Source organism: Oratosquilla oratoria, chromosome 39 (genome assembly GCF_046742065.1).
Source record: "Oratosquilla oratoria isolate Oo_2021 chromosome 39, ASM4674206v1, whole genome shotgun sequence".
Taxonomy (NCBI): domain Eukaryota; kingdom Metazoa; phylum Arthropoda; class Malacostraca; order Stomatopoda; family Squillidae; genus Oratosquilla; species Oratosquilla oratoria.
In genome coordinates this window covers 35,285,055-35,305,807 of record NC_134815.1, presented here as the reverse complement: position 1 = coordinate 35,305,807, position 20,753 = coordinate 35,285,055, and the positions used below count along the sequence as shown (strand labels likewise).

General features: G+C 36.0%; 2 protein-coding genes across 4 annotated transcripts in view; one reads left to right on the top strand and one right to left on the bottom strand.

The window, feature by feature from the left end:
* The window catches only part of LOC143020359 (uncharacterized), a 203,972-nt gene that overhangs the window by 106,799 nt on the left and 76,420 nt on the right, over positions 1 to 20,753 (top strand). The gene's annotated exons all lie outside the window — the stretch shown is intronic.
* sl (small wing phospholipase C gamma 1) overlaps positions 1 to 20,753 on the bottom strand; it is a 182,958-nt gene that overhangs the window by 133,901 nt on the left and 28,304 nt on the right. For both annotated transcript variants that reach the window (XR_012965896.1, XM_076176720.1), the window contains exons 5-9: positions 13,347 to 13,479; positions 6,686 to 6,886; positions 6,463 to 6,572; positions 6,166 to 6,372; positions 5,859 to 6,049 (exon numbers count right to left, since the gene is read on the bottom strand). Coding sequence is in view for 1 of the 2 variants with exons in the window: in XM_076176720.1 (XP_076032835.1) it covers positions 5,859 to 6,049; positions 6,166 to 6,372; positions 6,463 to 6,572; positions 6,686 to 6,886; positions 13,347 to 13,479 (842 nt within the window). In the remaining variant the exon portion in view is untranslated. The remainder of the gene's footprint in view (positions 1 to 5,858; positions 6,050 to 6,165; positions 6,373 to 6,462; positions 6,573 to 6,685; positions 6,887 to 13,346; positions 13,480 to 20,753) is intronic.

Genomic DNA, 20,753 nt, shown 5'->3' with positions numbered 1-20,753 from the left:
ACTCTCCATCTACACCTTTTACCTTTTCTTCTCTACTTGATTTGCCTCCTCTTCCTCTCTTAATTTCATGAGTCATATGAGAGGTACAAAGAAGAGAAAAGAGAAGTAAAGCACAAGGTAAAGATGGCAAAGAGGAGAGCAGATGTGAAATGGGGTAAGAGTATGACAGAAAATTTTGAAAGTAATAAAAAGATGTTTTGGAAAGAAATTAAGAAGGTCATGCTCTTGGCTAAGAAAAACTCAAATGTGATGAAAGTTACAAATGGAGAGAACAGGGTGATGATCACTATATATTAGATGAGTAGTAGTGGCTATTTTGTGAGTCTTCTTCACACAAAAATAAAGAAATGGTTAAATCGTGTTGAGCTAGGTAGATAGTGATAGGATAGGTTACGCCAGCTTACATTGCCATCTGTACCATGGCACTGGTATTGTGTGGCTGTAGTATAAAAAGATGCAGGGGCATTTTTGGCTTCTCCTGACTATCGCACTCACACTCTGTTCACACCAACTTCATTGTAAGTCAAAGACAAATTGTAATTTATGTACATACTAACTATTTGCGCTCTACCATTTGTTATCACCAGTGAAAATCAGTTGATCTAAAAAAAAAAAAAAAAAAAAAAAAAAAAAAAAAAAAATAGGCTAAGTAGATGTTTTAGAGCCCTGGATTGCAGGAACTGCTTGAGTCAAGGGTTATCATTCAATGCACCAACTCAAATACAGAGCCTAGTTCCTAGTTCATGACATATAAATGAGGTCCTTTCCGGAATCATCTATATGTCACAAACTAGGCCCTGTATTTGAGTTGGTGCATCAAAGCATAACCATTGACTTGAGTGGTTCCTGCAATCCAGATTCTAGAACATCTACTTAGCCTCTTTTTTTAGATCAACTGATTCTCACTGGGGATAAAAAAAAAATGGCAGAGCACAAATACTTAATTTAATATGTGCATAAATTACAATTTGTCTTTGACTTACAATGAAGTTGGTGTGAACAGGGTGTGAGCTCAATAGTCAGGAGAAGCCAAAAATTCCCCAGCACCTTTTTATACTACAGCCACACAACACCAGTGCCATGGCACAGGTGCCAATGTATGCTGGTGTAACCTATCCTATCACTATCTACCCAGCTCCACACAATTTACCCATTTCTTCATTTTTGTGTGAAGAAGGCTCACAAAATAGCCACTACTACTCATCTAATATATACAACCACTCCTTGTTAAACGATGACAATTGGGACCAGCGCGCCATCGTTAACCGAATTGGTCATTAAGCGAAAGTGTATACATATACGTACATGTACTGTATGTACAATGTCCAGCAATACATGTATCTTAATTTTCGTGTATTTTCCCTCTTTTATACAGTACATTAAGGGACTGTGGGAAGTGCTTATAGGTGAACGTGTCATAAAAGTTGTTCAATTTCTTTGGTGAACTTATGTATACTTACTCTATCGGAAAGAGTATTATTGCATACTAAATTGTTTTAGTAACATGTATATATTACGTGTAGTTAATTTTTTTCTTTCTTTTTTTTATGATAGTATCTGTAATCATTGAAGTATCCACAGGCATAGGTAATCAGCCTACTATGTAGGAAATGAAAGATTAGAGTCTTGGAAACAACTTCATTGAGTTAGATTTTTTCCTACTCTCTTTTATTCTTTTTTATGATTTTTTTATTTTGAATAGTAGAAACTTCAGTGAAAATCTGCTATGATAAATTAAACAAAAAAAATAAGTTACAGTTTCCTTTGTTTTTTCCTGATCAAATTAAAGAATTACTCTTTCTCTTTACAAATTCGAAAGAATGAATGAAATCGGACAAAAAGAAACAGAGATATGGCTATTTAAATATAAAAAACATAAACTTTTCAGGAGAGGCATTTAAAGTTTAAAGGAGCGCACCGGCATTTAAAATCCTCCGGCCGCGTACTCACTCGTGACATTGTCTATTTTTTTACGTTTCCGTTTAAAACTTTAAACAAAACTGAACTGGCTATCGAAAATTTGACTTAATTTCAATATACAGAATGTTTTTTCATGCAATGGGGTTGCCAGATGTCGCCAATAATTTATCTATTTCATTTTATATATAAGAACAGAAACGGAATTGAGCTGTAATATTTGGTCGAAGTGTTACAGCCATCATAGAGAATCTTTTGAATACCTGTTGGTAGAATAAAAGATAATACGATCGCATGCATGACTGGTAGGATAACAGATACGCGACAGGGCGACATCCTTTCTCCTTTAGCTTTGAAGAGATACTGAGATCCTTGTGGTGATTGACGATTAGTGTTGGGCAAGTTGCCAGATATCTCCATATATATTAATTATAGTAAACAAAACAGAACTGGGTATCAAAATTTTGACTTTATTTCAATATACAGAATGTTTTTTCATGCAATGGGGTTGCCAGAGGTTGCCAAAAATTTATTTATTTTATTTTATATATAAGAAAAGAAACGGAATTGAGCTGTAATATTTGGCTAAAGTGTTACCACCATCATAGAGAATCTTTTGAAATGTTTACCTAAAATTCGTTGATTTTCCAGAATTTTTCGTGTTTTCGCGCCCTACAGTCCCTTAAAGCTTTATTTACTGTATATTTACGGTGGTCAGGTTCCTGAAATTACCGTATATGACCAAATCCACATATGCTGACATTCCATATTGAATACCGGGGTATTTTTTTAGTTTCGACCATGGGCGCAATATAGTAATAGAAAATTAATTATTAATTTTGTAAATTAAAATGTATCAACGTAATATGCAATTTTGTGGGCGGAAATGAAAGTAAAAAATACCATGCTACAAGAAAATATGCTAATGAACGAAGTCGGTAGCATAGGATTGGGACGCCATCTTGTCATCTGCCAACGTCTCTCACGACGACGACAATGAGGACGAGCCAGATGACATTTAATTTGCAGGTAATGATTTATCAAACACAGGTCAGGTTAGTTTAGAAATGGTTAAGAAAATATTAGTCACACTGATAAAGCCAAAATTGGAGTACGCAGTGACACTATGGTCACCCAGTACTAAAAAGAATATAAGGAAAATTTAGAGAACCCAGAGAGCAACTACAAAGATGGCCCCAGCACTAGAAAATTGTCATCTGAAAAGAGATTGTCAGAACAAGAATTGTTGACTCTGGAACAAAGGAGAAAGAGGTGACTTGTTGACTATCTACAGCATCATGAGAGATATGGAAGTCCTTGATAGAGAAGACTTACTAAATTGGGATAAGAGAAATACAAGGGGATACGGAAGCTCGCTGGCTGAGCGGGTTATCCTGCCACCAGCAAAGTTGAACCAAGGGCATGGTTTATTAAATTCCACACTACAAAGTCCTCTGTGTGGGGCACTGTCCGAGCCTTCCAATAGGGGGGAGTTTGTGACATCAAACCATATCAAATCCATATATAAAGGAAACCAAAAATTCAGCCCACATTTGACCATAAATTCATCCTTCACTTCCAAGGGGTACCATGAAGGTAAATAAAAGAGTCTAGTACATACATACATATACCAAGGCTTTTTCCCCCTTCCAAGGGAGGTAGCCACAAAAGGAAAGGCATAAAAACACTCCCACCCATTTCATCCCTAAATACACTCCACACCCCTCCCACCCTTCCTCTCATCTGAGCACCTCCTGGATGACGGGTCATCCCTGAACCCTGCCCACCGCCCTGGGTCAGAAGCAGTGTCGCAAGACACAGTACATCCACAGCAAGGCCGCTTCATTTAATCGGCGACCCCCCCTCTCCGTCCCCCTTTGCATATAAGGAGAGGACGGGGAGAAATCCCTTCGGGCTGCGTCAAAATTTACTCACACATACTACCCCACCCACCACCCCCCCGCCTATTCCTCCTCATGTCGTCACAACATCATCCATATACAACCATTCTCCACTCACCTCTGTCTTCCGTCCTCTCCCTTCCTTCCTCAACAGACATTCCCCTCTTCCCCAAAGCCCCCTTCACCCCATCCATCCACCTCATCCTAGGACGTCCCCTCATGTTCACTCCCTCCACATCTGCCTTCCATACCTCTTTTACTAGTCTTTCGTCACTCATTCTTTCCATGTGTCCAAACCATCCTAATATTCTTTCATCAACCCTCTCTCCCAAATCCTTTTTCACCCCTGTTCTCCTCCTCACCTCCTCATTTCTCACTCTATCTAGCCTAGTAACCCCCACCATACTTCTCAGACACCTCATCTCAAACACATTCAAACTCCTTCTCTCTTCTTCTCTTATGTTCCACGTTTCTGCCCCATACAGTGCTGTTGGCACAATCACTCCTTCATACAGTCTCCTCTTCGCATCCATTCCCAAATGTCTACTTCTCATTACACTCTTTAAACCACCAAGGCATTTACTCGCTTCTCTCAATCTACATTCTACCTCCACCTTCACTCCACCTTTTCCTGCTACACTTGCACCCAAGTATCTAAAACTATCCACTTCCTCCAGTCGCTCTCCCTTAATGTTCACTTCCAGTCTACTGCCACTTTCACCCCTTGTACATCTCATCACCTTACTTTTACCCACATTTATCTTTAGCTTTCTTCTATCACATACTCTCCCAAACTCTGCCACCAGCTTCCTCAATCCCTCCTCTGACCCTGCCACAAGCGCAGTGTCGTCCGCAAACAACAGCTGGCTCACCTCCCACTTTTCTCCATTTTCTTTAACCATCTCCAATCCCTGACTCACTACCCTAGCATTCACCTCTCGCACCACCCCATCCATGTATAAGTTGAACAGCCAGGGCGACATAACGCATCCTTGACGAAGTCCCACCTTTACTTCAAACCACTCACTCTCTCCATTTCTAATCCTAACACATGCTCTACTACTCACATAAAAACTCTTGACAGCTCCCAAAAGCTTTCCTCCTATCCCATAAATCTGCATAACCTCCCACAGTGCCTTTCTGTCTACCCTATCATAAGCCTTTTCCAGATCCATAAAAGCCCAAAAAATATCCTTCCCCTTTCCTATAGCTTTCTCACATATCTGTCTTACCACAAAGATCTGATCTACACAACCTCTACCCGTCCTAAATCCACACTGTTCCTCACCAATTACTCCTTCTGTTCCTCTCCTAATCCTCTCAATTAAGACTCTCCCATAAGCCTTCCCTACTACACTCAACAGGCTAATCCCTCTGAAATTACTACATTCACACTTGTCCCCTTTTCCCTTGTAAAGAGGAACTATACAGGCACTACTCCAGTCCTCCGGTACTTTACCCTCTCTCCAGCAAACATTAAATAATCTCACCAACCAGTCCACCATCACTGAACCTCCCTTTTTCAGACATTCTGCATGACATCCATCCAGACCAGGTGCCTTACCTGCTTTCATCATCTTTACAACTGCCTTCACCTCATCCTTCCTTATTTCTCCTCCGTTCTCCTCACTCATCACTCTCATTTTCTTCGTATTTCCCACTGCAGCTATCTTTCCTTCCCTATCCTCCTTCACATTTAGCAACTCCCTAAAATATTCTGCCCATCTTCCCCTCACTGCCATCTCTTCCATTATCAACTCTCCATCTGTACCTTTTACCTTTTCTTCCCTACTTGATTCGCCTCCTCTTCCTCTCTTAATTTCTTTCCAAAACATCTTTTTATTACTTTCAAAATTTTCTGTCATACTCCTACCCCATTTCACATCTGCTCTCCTCTTTGCCTCCTTTACCTTTTGCTTTACTTCTCTTTTCTTTTCTTTGTACCTCTCATAAATAAAAGAGTCTAGTGGCAACCAAAATTAAAAATAAAAGTGCTATCCATTATGGAAGAATTAACAAAGGAGCCCCAATTTCTATTACCATATCCACCACACTTCTTATGTTTGATGAGAACTTTCATTTTCAGCTGCTCAGGGGAAGGCATTGTAGGACTAGGAAGATTTAAAGGTCCCTGAAGAAGATAATCTCCTAAAATGTCCTTAAGGATCTGAGCCATCAATGTCTGCTGAGCTATACTGCAATGGTCTTCAATAGACAGTATAAGTGGGTACCTGAGAAAGCATACATCTTTTGAAATACATGCATATATCTTGGAATATTAATGCATCAGATTCTACATAAAAAATATCACAGTATCACAGTTTTTCAACATTAGAAAAATGCTTACTCAGAAGTGGCAAAACCATAGTCTTTGATGGCCTTGATTACATCCTTAAATTTGATAGATGATGTTAGAGTCCTACCATGAGTTACTTCAGGCTGACCATTTTTCCCATCCCAACAGTCAATTTCAACACTACGACAGCCCTGGCAAAGTACTTCAACATATGCATCCACAGAAGAGTTCCCCCCAAACTGTCGTCCTGTAAGATATCTGTATCGGAAACATTTTATGAAGGTTTGAGTGACAAATGTTGTCACTGTTCACATACACAAGCTGAACAGACATCACTAATATACATACGTGTTATGGGATGATGAAATCCAGTAATGATGCATGGGCTGTGACATACTCTGGCTTTTGTGAGACTTATCCCACAGCTCATTGGATTTAGAAAACAAATAGAAGATAAACTGAAACAGATGTGGGATCACTGTACATTGAAGGATATGATCTACCAATTATTAATAAAGATTTAACTAGCTGTGACAAGTAATAAAGATTTGCTAAATGTATCGAATCTAACCTCCAGATGACTAAGTTCTTTATTCTCCACTCTCTTCATATCCCAAGGTAAGCTTCTCATATATTCCAAACCAGCATTTTCATCATCTTTCTGTTCCAAGACCAAAAAATTCTTGAACCGTTCTATAGGGATAGTTTTTCTGCCTGATCCATATTTGTCAATTAGAGATGCCTCATTTAAGTTCCTGCACCATATGCTGAACTGTAAAATAAAAATAAAATTTAAGACATTGTTAATTGGTCTGGTCTTGTTGTATTTCCCCAGCCTACATATTTCAATTTCTTGTTAATTTTCTTGAACTATTTTTAATACATTCTTTACTTTTTCCTTCTCCTTTACTCTTGTAGTCCTATTTGGATTATGCTTCTCTTCCATTCCTAATATAATTATACATTTCTTTTTATCTGCTAAGTCTCTTACTATATTCTCCTTCTCTCTCATCACTTTAATAACTGTGTCCTTAGTTTTTTCCTTCATCTGCTGTTTCACTATATCTCTAAATTCAATTTTGATATTCTCTTGGACTTTTTTCCAAACACCTCTTTTGCTATGGGCTCTTTATTCTCTTTATTATTCCTCTTTAATTCCTCATTCTCATCCTTTACTTCTCTTGTCTTTTTAATTCTTCTATTTCTTTAGTTAGGTTTTGATTTTCCTTCTTTAGTTCTCCCACCTTATCAACTCTTTCTGTAACTAGTGCAAGTTGGCTAAACCTAACCTCCCATGCCTCGTTCATTTTTATCAGTTTCTCCTCTAGACTAACTAGTCAGAAGAGGTTGTCATCTCCTCCCTCATTAAATCCATAGAAGTAATTATCTCCTCTTTCCACTGATCTGCTCTTATCTATATTTCTACTCTTCATACTTTTGCTCACCTGTTCGACCTCGGCTGTGTTGTCTGCACACCTTTTGTTTACACCCCTTCTGACTTCCAAGACCCTTTCTTCACCTTCCTCATTTTCTTCCATTTTTTTCAATAATGCCTCCCCTTCTCCTTTTTCCTCACTTTCCCCTACACCACGAGCAATTTCCCCCCACCCTGTAAATACAATAGGTACTTCCTTTGCTTCGGGATCCAGGAAATTTCCCTTTTTCTTCAGAATGTCCTTTGAGCCGTCCATTTGTTGAAGTGTGTGTATTTACCTAGTTGTATTTTACGGGAAGGGGAGCTATGCTCGTGGGGTCCCGTCTTCATATCTCATTTTATCTAAACTATTTTTAAATTCTTGTATTGTTTTTGCACACACCACATTCTCATCTAACTTGTTCCAACTGTCTATTACTCTGTGAGGAAAGCTGTTCTTTTTCAAATCTCTTCTATAGCTGTCTTTTTTTATTTTCTTTCCGTGTCCTCTTGTATTTCTGCCATCCCATTTTATCAGATTCTATCAGTAATTTCTATGCCTTTCATGATTCTGTAAATAGCTATCAAATCTCCTCTCTCTCTTCTTTGCTCTAGTGTCTGTAGTTCAAGTTTTTCTAGTCTCTCTTCATATGATAGTTTTGAGAGTGTTGGTGCCAATTTTGTAATTGCTCTTTGTATTCTTTCAAGTTTTTTTATACATTTTTTTTTTTTTTTTTTGTACTTGGTGACCATATCGTTGCTGCATATTCCAATCTTGGTCTTATCAGGGTGATTAGGATTTTCTTCACCATTTCTTCATCCAGGTATGTAAATGCAACTTTGATTGTTCTTATTAAATTATAAGTTTCTCCAAAAATCTTATTTATATGTTTCTCAGGTGACATATTATTCATAACAATGACTCCCAGGTCCTTCTCGTTTTCTACTTTTTTTATTCCTTCTTCTCCCAATTTATATGCTCCTGTTATTCTGTTTTTGCTTTTTCCAAATTCCATTACACTACACTTTTTTGTATTGAACTCCATCTCCCACTTCCTACTCCATTCCTGTACTTTATTTAGATCTCTCTGTAGTGATTCACAATCTTCTTCAGTTTTCACTCTTTTCAGTAGTTTTGCATCATCTGCAAAGAAGCTCATATAGCTTTCAATTCCTTCATCCATATCATTAATATATATAGCAAACATTATTGGGGCCAGAACTGTTCCCTGCAGAACACCGCTTATTACTTCATCCCATTTTGAGTGCTGGTTTCTTATCACTACTCTCATTTTTCTTTCTTGCAAAAAGTCTTCCATCCAATTTAGTAGTTTGCCCTGTATTCCTCCTTCAGTTTCTAATTTCTTAAGCAACTTCTTATGTGGTACTTTGTCAAAAGCTTTCTTTAGGTCTAGAAATGCACAGTCCGCCCATCCATCTCTTTCTTGTATTATATCTATTAGCCTTGAATAGAAACATATTAAATTGGTGACGCATGATCGTCCTTGTCTGAATCCAAATTGCCTTGGATTTAACACTGTTTTTTTCTAAATATCTTACCCACCTACTTTTGATAATTCTTTCACAAATTTTTGCTATTGTACTTGTTAGAGAGACTGGTCTATAGTTGGTAGGTTCTTTATTTCCTCCTTTATATATAGGTACTATATTTGCTTTTTTCCAATCTTCTGGAACTTTTCCTTCTTTCAAGGAACTGTTTAGTATGCTATGTATTTTGTCTGCCAGTTCATTCCTGCATTCTTTCAGTATCCAGTTTGCTATTTCATCTGGTCCATGCGATTTTCTGACTTCAAGATTACTCAAGTGTGTTAATATTTCATTCTTTGTTACTTCTATTTCTTCCATAGGGGGGACTCTCTTTCCATTCGTTCTCTTCAGGTTGTATGTTCTCCCTTGTAAACACTGATTTAAAATGTTTGTTCATAATTTCCGCCATTTCCATTTCCTCAGTGTATTCAACTCCCTCTTGTCTTAATTTCTCCAAGTCTTGTTTGTTTTTCAGTTTATTGTTTACAAATCTGTAGAATAGTTTTGGTTGATCTTTACACTTTTCTATGATACCTTTTTCATATTTTCTCTTTTCCTCTCTGCACATTTGTACATATTCATTTCTATAACAGGTATATATTTTCCATTTTTCAGGTCTTCTGTCTTTTTTCCATCTGGTCCAGGCTTTGTCTCTTTTGTCTTTTAACTCCCTACAACTTTTGTTGTACCAGCATTTTACATATTCTTTTCCTTGTTTTTGTCTTGGGACATACTTTTCCACTCCTTTTTTGTAAATTTTTGTCAAAATATTCCATTTCTCTTCTGTTGTTTCTTCTTTGTATATTTTTTCCCAGTTTTCCTTTTGAAAGAATTCTCTTATTTTATCAAAGTTTGTTTTTTCATACATCATTCTTCCTTTTCTATATTGTTCATTTCTTTTCATATATTTTTCTTCATTAAGTTCCAGTTCAATCAATATGTGGTCACTTTTACTTATTGGTGTTTTATATTCAATTTTGTCCACTATTCTAGGTTTAGATGTAATTATTAGGTCTAGTCTCAATGGCTCTTCTTCATTTCTATACCTAGTGTTTTGTATCCATTGTGTCATTGTATGGTCAGTAACCATCTCAAGTAGAGCATTTCCCCATGAGCCGTCTCCACCCTTTACTGTCATTTCTTGTTTCTAATCCAATAATTATATGCATCATGTCCTACACTGTTGGGTGGTAGTGAACCTTTTAATTTTGTTTCTACAATTCCCATTATGTCTGGTTCTTTTTCCTTCAAATAATCATTCAGCTCATTCAATCCTGTTATTAATCCATCTATATTTGTGTAAGACACTCTTGGTTTTCTGCCACTTCCATTGTGTTCTCTGTTTCCCTTTTGTTTTTCTCTTGTATGTCGACTTTCTTTAGTTTCATATTCACTACTCTCCAATAGAATCTCTCTTTTTCTGACTCCGTTCTTCTCTCGTTTTTTTCCTTAGCTTCAAGTCTTTTCTGTTTTTCTTCCTCTCTTTCCTCTTTATTCGTTTCTCTTTTTATCCATACCTTTTTATATTGTTCATTTGTTGCTAGTTTCCCTGTTTTGGATAAGATATTCTCAGCCGTAGTTTGTGACCTGAATTTAATCTTAATTGGTCTGGTCTTGTCTGTACTATATTTCCAGAGCCTGAATTTCTCTTCGATTTGTTTCATTATTTCTGGTTCATCTTCCTGAACTAATTCTAGTAAATTTCTTACTTTTTCATTTTCCTCTTTGATTCTTGTGGTTCTATCTGGGTTATGTTTCTCTTCCATTCCTAATATAATTATACATTTCTTTCTGTCTGCTAAGTCTCTTACTATATTCTCCTTCTGTCTCATCACTTTAATAACTGAGTCTTCAGTTTGTTCATTCATTTGCTGTCTGATTATGTCAGTGAATGCAACTTTGCTATTTTCTTGGATTTTTTTCCAACCCTCCTTGTTCTCCTTATTATTCTCCTTTAAGACTTTCTCTTCTTTTACTTCTTTTAACTGTTTTTTTTTTAATTCTTCAATTTCCTTAGTTAAGTTTTTGTTCGCCTTCTCTAGTTCTTCCAATTTTTCAACTCTCTGCACAATGTTGTTAACGTGACCGAACTTAAATTCCCAGTGCTCGATCATCTTATCGAGTTTCTCTTCTAGTCTTGTTAATCGGGAGGGGTTTGTGTCCCCCCCACCCTCTTTAAATCCCTGGAAAATATTCTCATCATCTTCTACTGTATTGCTCTTATCTATACTTCTAATCTTTACATTTTTGGAGTTATGTTCCTGACCAAGAAGGATATAAATGTGAGGAATGTCACATATTGAAAAAATAGAGTAGAGATGATTATGATGGAAGTGGAAGACAAAAATAGGAAGAGCAGAAAGTTTATAATAAATTACCGGTATGTGCCTCCTAAAACAGCCTTGTGGGAAGAGAGAGAACATAAAAATATGTTAAAAGACACAAGGATAACATTAAATAAGATAATGGAGAGGGAGGAAGAATAGTTATAAAAGGGGACTTTAATTGTAAAGAAATCTGCTAGGAAGAGATGACAGTAAAGGGTGGAGATGACTCATGGGGAAATGTACTACTTGATATGATTATTGACCATACAATGATGCAATGGATTCAAGAGAACACTAAGTATAGAAATGAAGAACCTTCAAGACTGGACCTAATAATCATCTCCTTGTTTTACCTCTCTGTTTCTAATCCAACAATTACATGCACCATGTCCTACACTGTTGGATGGTAGTGGACCTTTCAATTTTGTCTCTACAATTCCCATTATGTCCGGTTCTTTTTCTTTCAGGTAATCATTCAGTTTGTTTAAGCCTGTTATTAAGCCATCTATATTTGTGTAAGACATTTTCAATTTTCTGCTACTTCCATCATGTTTTCTGTTTCCCTTCCATTTTTCTCTGCTATGTACCATTTTCTCACTTTTATTCACTACTCTCCAATAGAATTTCTCTTTTTCTGTCTGTTCTTTTCTTGTTTTGTTTTTTTAGCTTCTTGTCTTTTTGCTTTCTCCTCCTCTCTTTCCTCTTTATTCATTTCTCTTTTTATCCATATTTGTTTAAATTGTTCACTGTTTGCTAGTTTCCCTGTTTTTGCTAAGATATTCTCTGCTGTTGTTTGTGACCTGAATTTGATCTTAATTGGTCTGGTCTTATCTGTATTGCATTTCCCTAGTCTATATATTTCTTCTATTTCTTTCCTTGTTTCTGTTCCATCTTCTTGAACTACTTCCAATATCTTATTTACTTTCTCCTTCTCCTCCTTTATTCTTGTAGTCCAATTTGTATTATACTTCTCTTCCATCCCCAATATAATCATACATTTCTTTTTATCCGCTAAGTCTCTCACTATATTCTCTTCCTCCCTCATCACTTTAATAATTGTCTTAAGTTTGATCTTGCATCTGTTGTACCACTATATCCTTAAATACAATTTTGTTATTCTCTTGGACTTTTCTCCAACCCTGTACTTCTTTTGCTATGGACTCTTTATTCTCTTTATTATTCCTCTTTAATTCTTCATTCTCATCTTTTACTTCTTTTACTATCTTTTTAATTCTTCTATTTCTTTAGTTAGGGTTTGGTTCTCCTTCTCTAACTCTTCCAATTTATCAACTCTCTGTGCTATCCGAGTAAGTTGACCAAACCTACTCTCCCAATGCTCGGTCATTTTCTCTTGTTTTTCTTCTAGACTTGTTAATCGGGGGAGGTTGGCATCACCCCCCCCCCTCATTAAATCCATGGAAATTATTATTTTCACTTTCCATTGTGTTGTTCTTATCTATATTTCTAACCTTAATGCTTTTACTGATATTTTCAATTTCCCCTGTGTCATCAGCAGACCTCTTGTTTATATTTTTTCTGCTGTCAGGGGGAGCCCGTTCGTCTCCCTCCTCATTTCCTTCCATTTCCCTCAGTAATCCCTCCCCTTCTCCCCTTTCATCACCTTTCTACTACACCATGAGCTTTCCCCTTCACTACTAATACAAAAAGGTACTCCCTTGTAGTTGAAATCCATGAAAATTGCGTTTTTTCCGGAGTTCCAATCTTCAGCATCAATCTGACGATTTTGTGTGTGTGTGTGTGCATGTATTTACCTGGTTGTATCTTACAGGAAGGGGAGCTACACTCCTGGTGTCCCATCTCTGTATCTCACCATATCTAATTAAAATATGTGTAAATATGTAGGGAGGCCTTTACATACTTTATATATTTTTCCCCTTGACCACTGTCATATATAATGAGTTGTATAACAAAAATACTCATACCAAGTCTTCCTCAATAGATGCCTTTACTTCTTTGAAGAAATCATCAAATGAAACGTTTCTCACTTTGGTCTTGGTAAACCTAGGTTTCATGTTCATTCCAGTTAAGATTTGGTTTGCCCTTTGGGGAGGGATACTGTAAAAAAATAATAATAATAATAATCAGGTAAGATGGGGATTCAAGCCTAATGTTTTCAAATAGAAAGTGAAGAATTTCTAAATTATTTTGATTAATCAGGATTATTTGTGTGAAGATGATGACTTTAAAGGAGAATTTTGAGTGAGGAAAACAGAAGGCTAAATGAAAACTATGTACAACTTAGCATGCATTACAAAAGCTGGGAATGTTTGAATGCAATAAACAAAAATATTTTATGATTCATTTAGTCAATATCATCAGTATTTCTAAGAGTAATCAAGGGGTTAATAAGGGGAAATATATGAGAACAGCTATCAGAAGAATAATACAGTAAAAGCCCTCTTATCCGGAATTCAGGTATCCGACAATTTAAAATATCCGGCATATTTTTTCCGAGCATTAAAATTATGAAAATCTATATGAAATCAATACAAATCAATAAATTTTCCCACATCAGGCTTTAATTGTTACCACAGTCACCAGAGCACACCACTGTCTGGGTCAGTTTCGAAAAGCAATGCAGAGCAGTGCAGCTATAAGTCCACCCGAGATGTTATGTCTCTTCACTGCATTCAGATTAAGTTTTTATTGTAAAGAGGAAAGAGCTGCAAACAAGCTGATATAAGAAACTATTTCAAAGTAGGTTGTAAGGGAAAGAAAGAGCAGCAAACAAGTACAGAGAATAGTGATAAACTGGAGTGATGAACTGGATGTTGGTGGGTGAGGTGGTTTTGTTTGTTTATGTGCTTTTTTGTTTAAATGTTTATGTTATGTTAAATGTTGTTAATAGTGAATAAAATGAGTTGATTGTAGACATAGTGTTTTTGTAACCCTTCACTTATTTTAGTAACCCCTTCAGAAAAGTACAGAGAAGGTTAGTGTCTAGTGATGAACTGTATGTTGGCAAGTGAGGTGGTGACGCCTCAATCATGTGATGCTTTGTTTATGTTATGGTATGTGATACTATATGTTAACTGACATTAATAGTGAGTAAAGGGGGTGATTGTAGACATATTTCTGTACCCCTTCACTTACTTTAGCAACCCCTTCAAGTATCCGGAATTTTCGAGTATCCGGCATGCCTTTGGTCCCAGTGATGCCGGATAAGAGAGCTTTTACTGTATTAAGGTAATGGGAGTAAAGAAAGAAATATTCATGACATCCCCTGTGTTTATCTCCAATTATCTTATTTTGATCTTATTTGTTTAACAGAACTGTTTCAATACATTCTACAAATTAATGAGATGTGCAAAATGTACCTCTTTATGTACAGTATGTTTACACACACAATTACTTATAATCTTATCTATTTTGAACTGTGAAGATTAAATATACTATATCATATAAAAATCAATAATATACAATGTCAGTATATAATACATACACAAAGTTATACATTTTTCTACACTACAAAATTTTCATATTCATGCAAAGGCATGACAGATGCTACTTATCGGCAGGTTCAGTTCAGGTCACAGTCATGTTTCCCAAAAAGAGAAACAGAAATACAAATAATAGACAACTATGAAAAGAAACGGAAAATTGCAACAAACAAAACAAAATTCTAAATACTATCCATATCCACACAGAAACCAACACCATTCACAATTGCAGGAAACATACCATAAAAAAAATAACCATGCTAGGAGCATGCATAGGAACACAAGGCATACAAACACACACAAACATGCATATACGGACAGTAAACAACACAAAAAAATATACTGATTTAAAAACCTAAACACAAAAATCCAACTGAAATTATACAAGATACTAACAAGACCACAACTACAATACCCACCAATACTCAACACCACACTAAATAAAACAGCATACAAAAAATTACAAGCTACACAAAACAAAATCATAAAGAAAGAAAACAAACACACACATGACAGTCGAAGTGACAGCGAAGATTGGAACTCCGGAAAAAACATCAATTTTCATGGATCTCAACGAGGGAGTACCTGTGTTGTATTAGATAGGGAAGGGGAAAGCTCGTGGTGTAGTGGGAAGGTGAAGAAAAAAGGAGAAGGGGAGGGATTACTGAGGAAAACAAGAAAATGAGGAAGGGGACGAACGGGCCCCAGATGTCAGAAGGAATGTCAACAAAAGATGCACAGATGACAGAGGTCACTTCGAAGAAATTAGTGAAAATGTAAAAATTAGGAATATAGAAAAGATCAGTGCAATGGAAGGTGGAGATAATTATTTCCATGGATTTAATGAGGGAGGAGATGACAACCTCCCCTGATTAGCAAGTCTAGAGGAAAGACTAACAAAAATGAACGAACAATGGGAGGTTAGGTTCAGTCTACTTGCAATGATTACACAGAGTTGATAAATTGGAAGAACTAAAGAAGGAGAACCAAAACCTGAAGAAATAGAAGAATTAAAAAAGACAATTAAATGAAAGGATGAAAATGGGGAATTCCAGAAGAATAATAAAGAGATTGAAGAGTCCATAGAAATAGAGGTAAAAGGTTGGAAAAAGGTTCAGGGGGATAGCAAAATTGAATTTAGAGAGATAGTGAAACAATAAATGAAGGAACACACTAAGGACATAGTTATTAAAGTGATGAGAGAGAAGGAGAATATAGTAAGAGACTTAGCAGATAAAAAGAAATGTATAATTATGTTAGGAATGGAAGAGAAACATAATCCAAATAGGACTACAAGAGTTAAGAGAGGAGAAAGAAAGAGTGAACAGGGTATTAAGAATATTTCAAGAAGGTGAACATGAAATAGGGAAAGAAATTGAATATATAGACTTGGGAAATACAATGTAGACAAGACCAGACCAATTAAGGTTAAATTCAGGTTACAAACGACAGCAGAGAATGTCTTATCAAAAAACAGGAAAACTAGTAGAAAGTGATCAGTACAAACAGGTATGGATAAAAAGATGAATAAAGAGGAAAGAGAGGAAGAGAAAAAAAAATCGAAGCTAGGGAAAACAATGAGACAAGAACAGAGTCAATGAGAAATTCTATTGGAGAGTAGTAAATATGAAAGTGAGGAAATGGTTCATAGGAGAGAAAAATGGAAGGGAAACAGAAAACAGGATGGAGGTAACAGAAAATTAAAAGTGTCCTTCACAAATATAGATGGATTAATAACTGGTTTGAATGAACTGAATGATTACCTGATGGAAAAAGAACCTGACATAATGGGAATTGTAGAGACAAATTTGAAAGGTCCATTACCACCAAGCAGTGTAGGACGTGGTGCACATAAATATTGGATTAGAAACTAAGAAGGTGGTGGAGTTATGTTCCTGACTAAGAAAGATATAAATGTGAGGAATGTTACATATGGAAAGAATAGAGTGGAAATGATCATGATGGAAAGAGATGACAGGGACAAGAGCAGGAAGTTTGTGGTAAATTATGTGCCTCCTAAAACGACTTCGTGGGAAGAGAGAGAACACAAGAATATGTTAGAAGACACAAGGATAACACTAAATAAGATAATGGAAGATTGAGGAAGAATAGTTATAATAGGTGACTTTAATTGTAAAGAAATCTGCTGGGAAGAGATTACTGTGAAGGGTGAAGATAACCTATGGGGAAATGTACTACTTGATATGATTATAGAACAATGACACAATGGATACAAGAGAATAATAGGTATAGAAATGAAGAAGAGCCATCAAGACTAGACCTAATAATCACATCAGAACCTGAAATACAGTAGTGAACAAGATAGAATATAAGACACCACTGAGTAAAAGTGACCACATATTAGTAGATCTGGAACTAAATGAAGAAAAATACATGAGAAAAAACGACCAATATGGAAAGGGAAGAATGATGTATGTAAAAACAAATTTTGATAGAATGAGAATTTTTTTCAAAAAGCAGATTGGGAAAGGATAGACAAAGAGGAAACAACAGTAGAAGAGAAATGGAAATTTTTGACATATTATAAGGAGTGGAAAAGCATGTTCCAAGACAAAAACAAGAAAAAGGATATGTAAAATGTTGGTATAACAAAAGATGTAGAGAGTTAAAAGATAAAAGGGATAGAGCTTGGATAAAATGGTGGAAAGACAAAAAAAAAAAGGAAAATATATACTGATTATAGAAATGAATATGTACAAGTGCACAGAGAAGAAAAGAGAAAGCACAAAAAGGATGTCATAGAAAAATATAAAAATCAAACAAATCTATTTTATAGATTTATAAACAACAAACTGAAAAACAAACAAGAATTAGTGAAACTACGACAAGGAGGAATAGAATACAGAGGAAATAAAAATGGCAGAAATTATGAACAAGCATTTTTAATCTGTGTTTACGAGGGAGAATATACAACTGAGAGATGATGAGTGGGAGGGGAAACTCCCCCCCACCCCCTATGAAAGAAATAGAAGTAACAAAGCATGAAATAATGAATCACTTGAGTAATCTCGATGTCAGAAAATCACATAGACCAGATGAAATGGCAAACTGGATTTTGAGAGAATGCAGGGACAAACTAACAGACAAAATAAATAGTCTAATAAGCAGTTCATTGAAAGTAGGAAAAGTTCCAGAAGATTGGAAAAGAGCAAATATAGTACCAGTATATAAGGGGGGGAAACAAAGAAGACCCTACAAACTGTAGACCGGTCTCTCTTACAAGTACGATAGCAAAAATTTGTGAAAGAATTATGAAAATTAGATTGGTAAAGCATTTGGAAAAAAACAACAACATATGTGTCAGAAACCTGATGTGTTTCTATTCAAGACTAATAGATATAATACAGGAAAGAGATGGATGGGCTGATTGTGCATTTCTAGACCTGAAAAAAGTTTTTGACAAGGTGCCACATAAGAAATTGCTAAAGAAATTAGAAACTGTAGGAGGAATACGGGGCAAACTACTTAACCTCTTCAGTACAGTTCAAAATCTCGCGGGCAGCATCAGCTGCCAGACGTATGATATGTCGTAATAATACTCACATCATAAAATATAGTCACCGCTTATATCGATCATTCTCTCTTTCACCCGTGAATTTTGATAAACATAGAAAATGTGATGAAGACAGTTTAGAGAGTATGTCATTACGCAGGGGCAACTACAATAAATATAATCAAGACGCCGATATGGCAGCCTCGCGTATCCTATTGCTCCTCATGCCGCCTACGTATGCGGCACCATATGGAAGGGGTTAAGTGGATGGAAGACTTCTTGCATGAAAGAAAAATGAGAGTAGTGATATGGAACAAACATTCCAATTGGGATGAGGTGATTAGTGGAGTTCCACAAGGAACAGTACTGGCCCCAATAATGTTTGCTATATATATTAATGATATGGATAAAGGAATTGTAAGTTATATGAGCTTCTTTGCAGACAATGCAAAAATGTTCAAAAAAGTGAACAACAAAGAAGATTGTGAATCACTGCAAAGCGATCTCAATAAAGTAAAGGAATGGAGTAGGAAGTGGGAGATAGAATTCAACATTAAGAAGTGTGGTATAATGGAATTTGGAAGAAGCAAAAAAAGAATAGTGGGATCATATACATTGTGAGAGGAAGAAATTAAAAAAATGGAAAAAGAGTCATTGTTATGAATAATATGTCCCCTGAGAAACATATAAACAAGATTTTTGGAGAAACTTATAAATTAATAAGACCAATCAAAGTGACATTTACATACCTGGATGAAGAAATGGTGAAGAAAATACTAGTCACTTTGATAAGACCAAAATTGGAATATGCAGTGACGACATGGTCACCAAGTACAAAAAAAATGTATAACAAAACTTGAAAGAATACAAAGAGCAATTACGAAATTGGCACCAATGCTCTCAGAACTATCATATGAGGAGAGGCTGGCAAAACTTGAGCTACAGACATTAGACCAAAGAAGAGAGAGAGGAGATTTGATAACTATTTACAGAATCATGAAAGGCATGGAAATTATTGATAGAGAGGATCTAATAAAATGGGATAGCAGAGATACAAGAGGACATGGAAAGAAAATCAAGAAAGACAATTATAGAAGAGACCTGAAAAAGAACAGCTTTCCCAACAGGATGATAGATGTTTGGAACAGGTTAGATGAGAATGTGGAGTGTGTTAAAACGATACACGAATTTAAAACAGTCTAGATAAAACGAGATATGGAGATGGGACACCACGAGCATAGCTCCCCTTCCCGTAAAATACAACTAGTTAAATACAATTAAGTAAATACACCCCTACCTAACAATAATGGAATACCTATACAGACAAAACAAAATAGAACCACTTAACACCAGATGCCACAGGATAGGCAACAAAACATGGAACAGCATTAAAAACATCAAGCTAGATTTTATAACACAATGCAACAACTTAGACACAGACAATACTCCTGATCACCACTGGTGGCCAAGAATATCACCTAGATTTAACACCAATCCACCTACACCCTATCACAGCTGAATATGCCCTACACATGTACCCAGAAACCACAACATCAAACGACAATAAACTTGAATTAAACTATAATATGTATATCTAATATGTCAATATTTAAGTAGTGAGGACACATGCTAACACACACGTATTGTCACTCAATTTGATACATCTTGACTCAACTCCCCCTTCCTCTTCATCTTGAACTACAACCGATCATCACTAGAATTCAACACCTATATTAGGACCAAAAAGTCATTATACATATTATAAGCATGTATGTATATGCATGTATGTGTATGTATAAGTATTTACTTAGTTATATTTTACGGAAAGAGAGCTATGCTCGTAGTGACCCGCATTTGTATCTTTCAGCATCCACTTGATCTTAAATTCTTGTGTAGTTTTTGCACTCACTATTTCCTCATTCAGTTTGTTCCAGATATCTATCACTCTGTGTGGGAAGCTATTCTTTTTCTTTTTATGTAAGCATGAAAAAGATAACATGTGCAATCCAATTAATTAACTAATTCACCATCACAAATAAAAGTAATACAAAGGAGAACACAAGAGAAGCAATATAATAAAAACAAATAAATAAAAAAAATAACATCACAAACTCCCAGAAGGGCCCAGTACACATTGCACTTGGTATCATAACAATATGCATGTACATAGTAAACTCTCCCTCCATGCAAGCAGACAAACCACAAAATCCCTAAAAATTCAAAACCTATATAAAGGCAAAGTATAAAACATGCATATTGAAAGAAAAAAAATTATCACATCTTACCTCACCCCCTTAATAACCCACACTTGTCCTACTAACCACTCTAACATGCATCTTCCTTTACTTTCTACTATGTCTCCTTCACCTAACCCC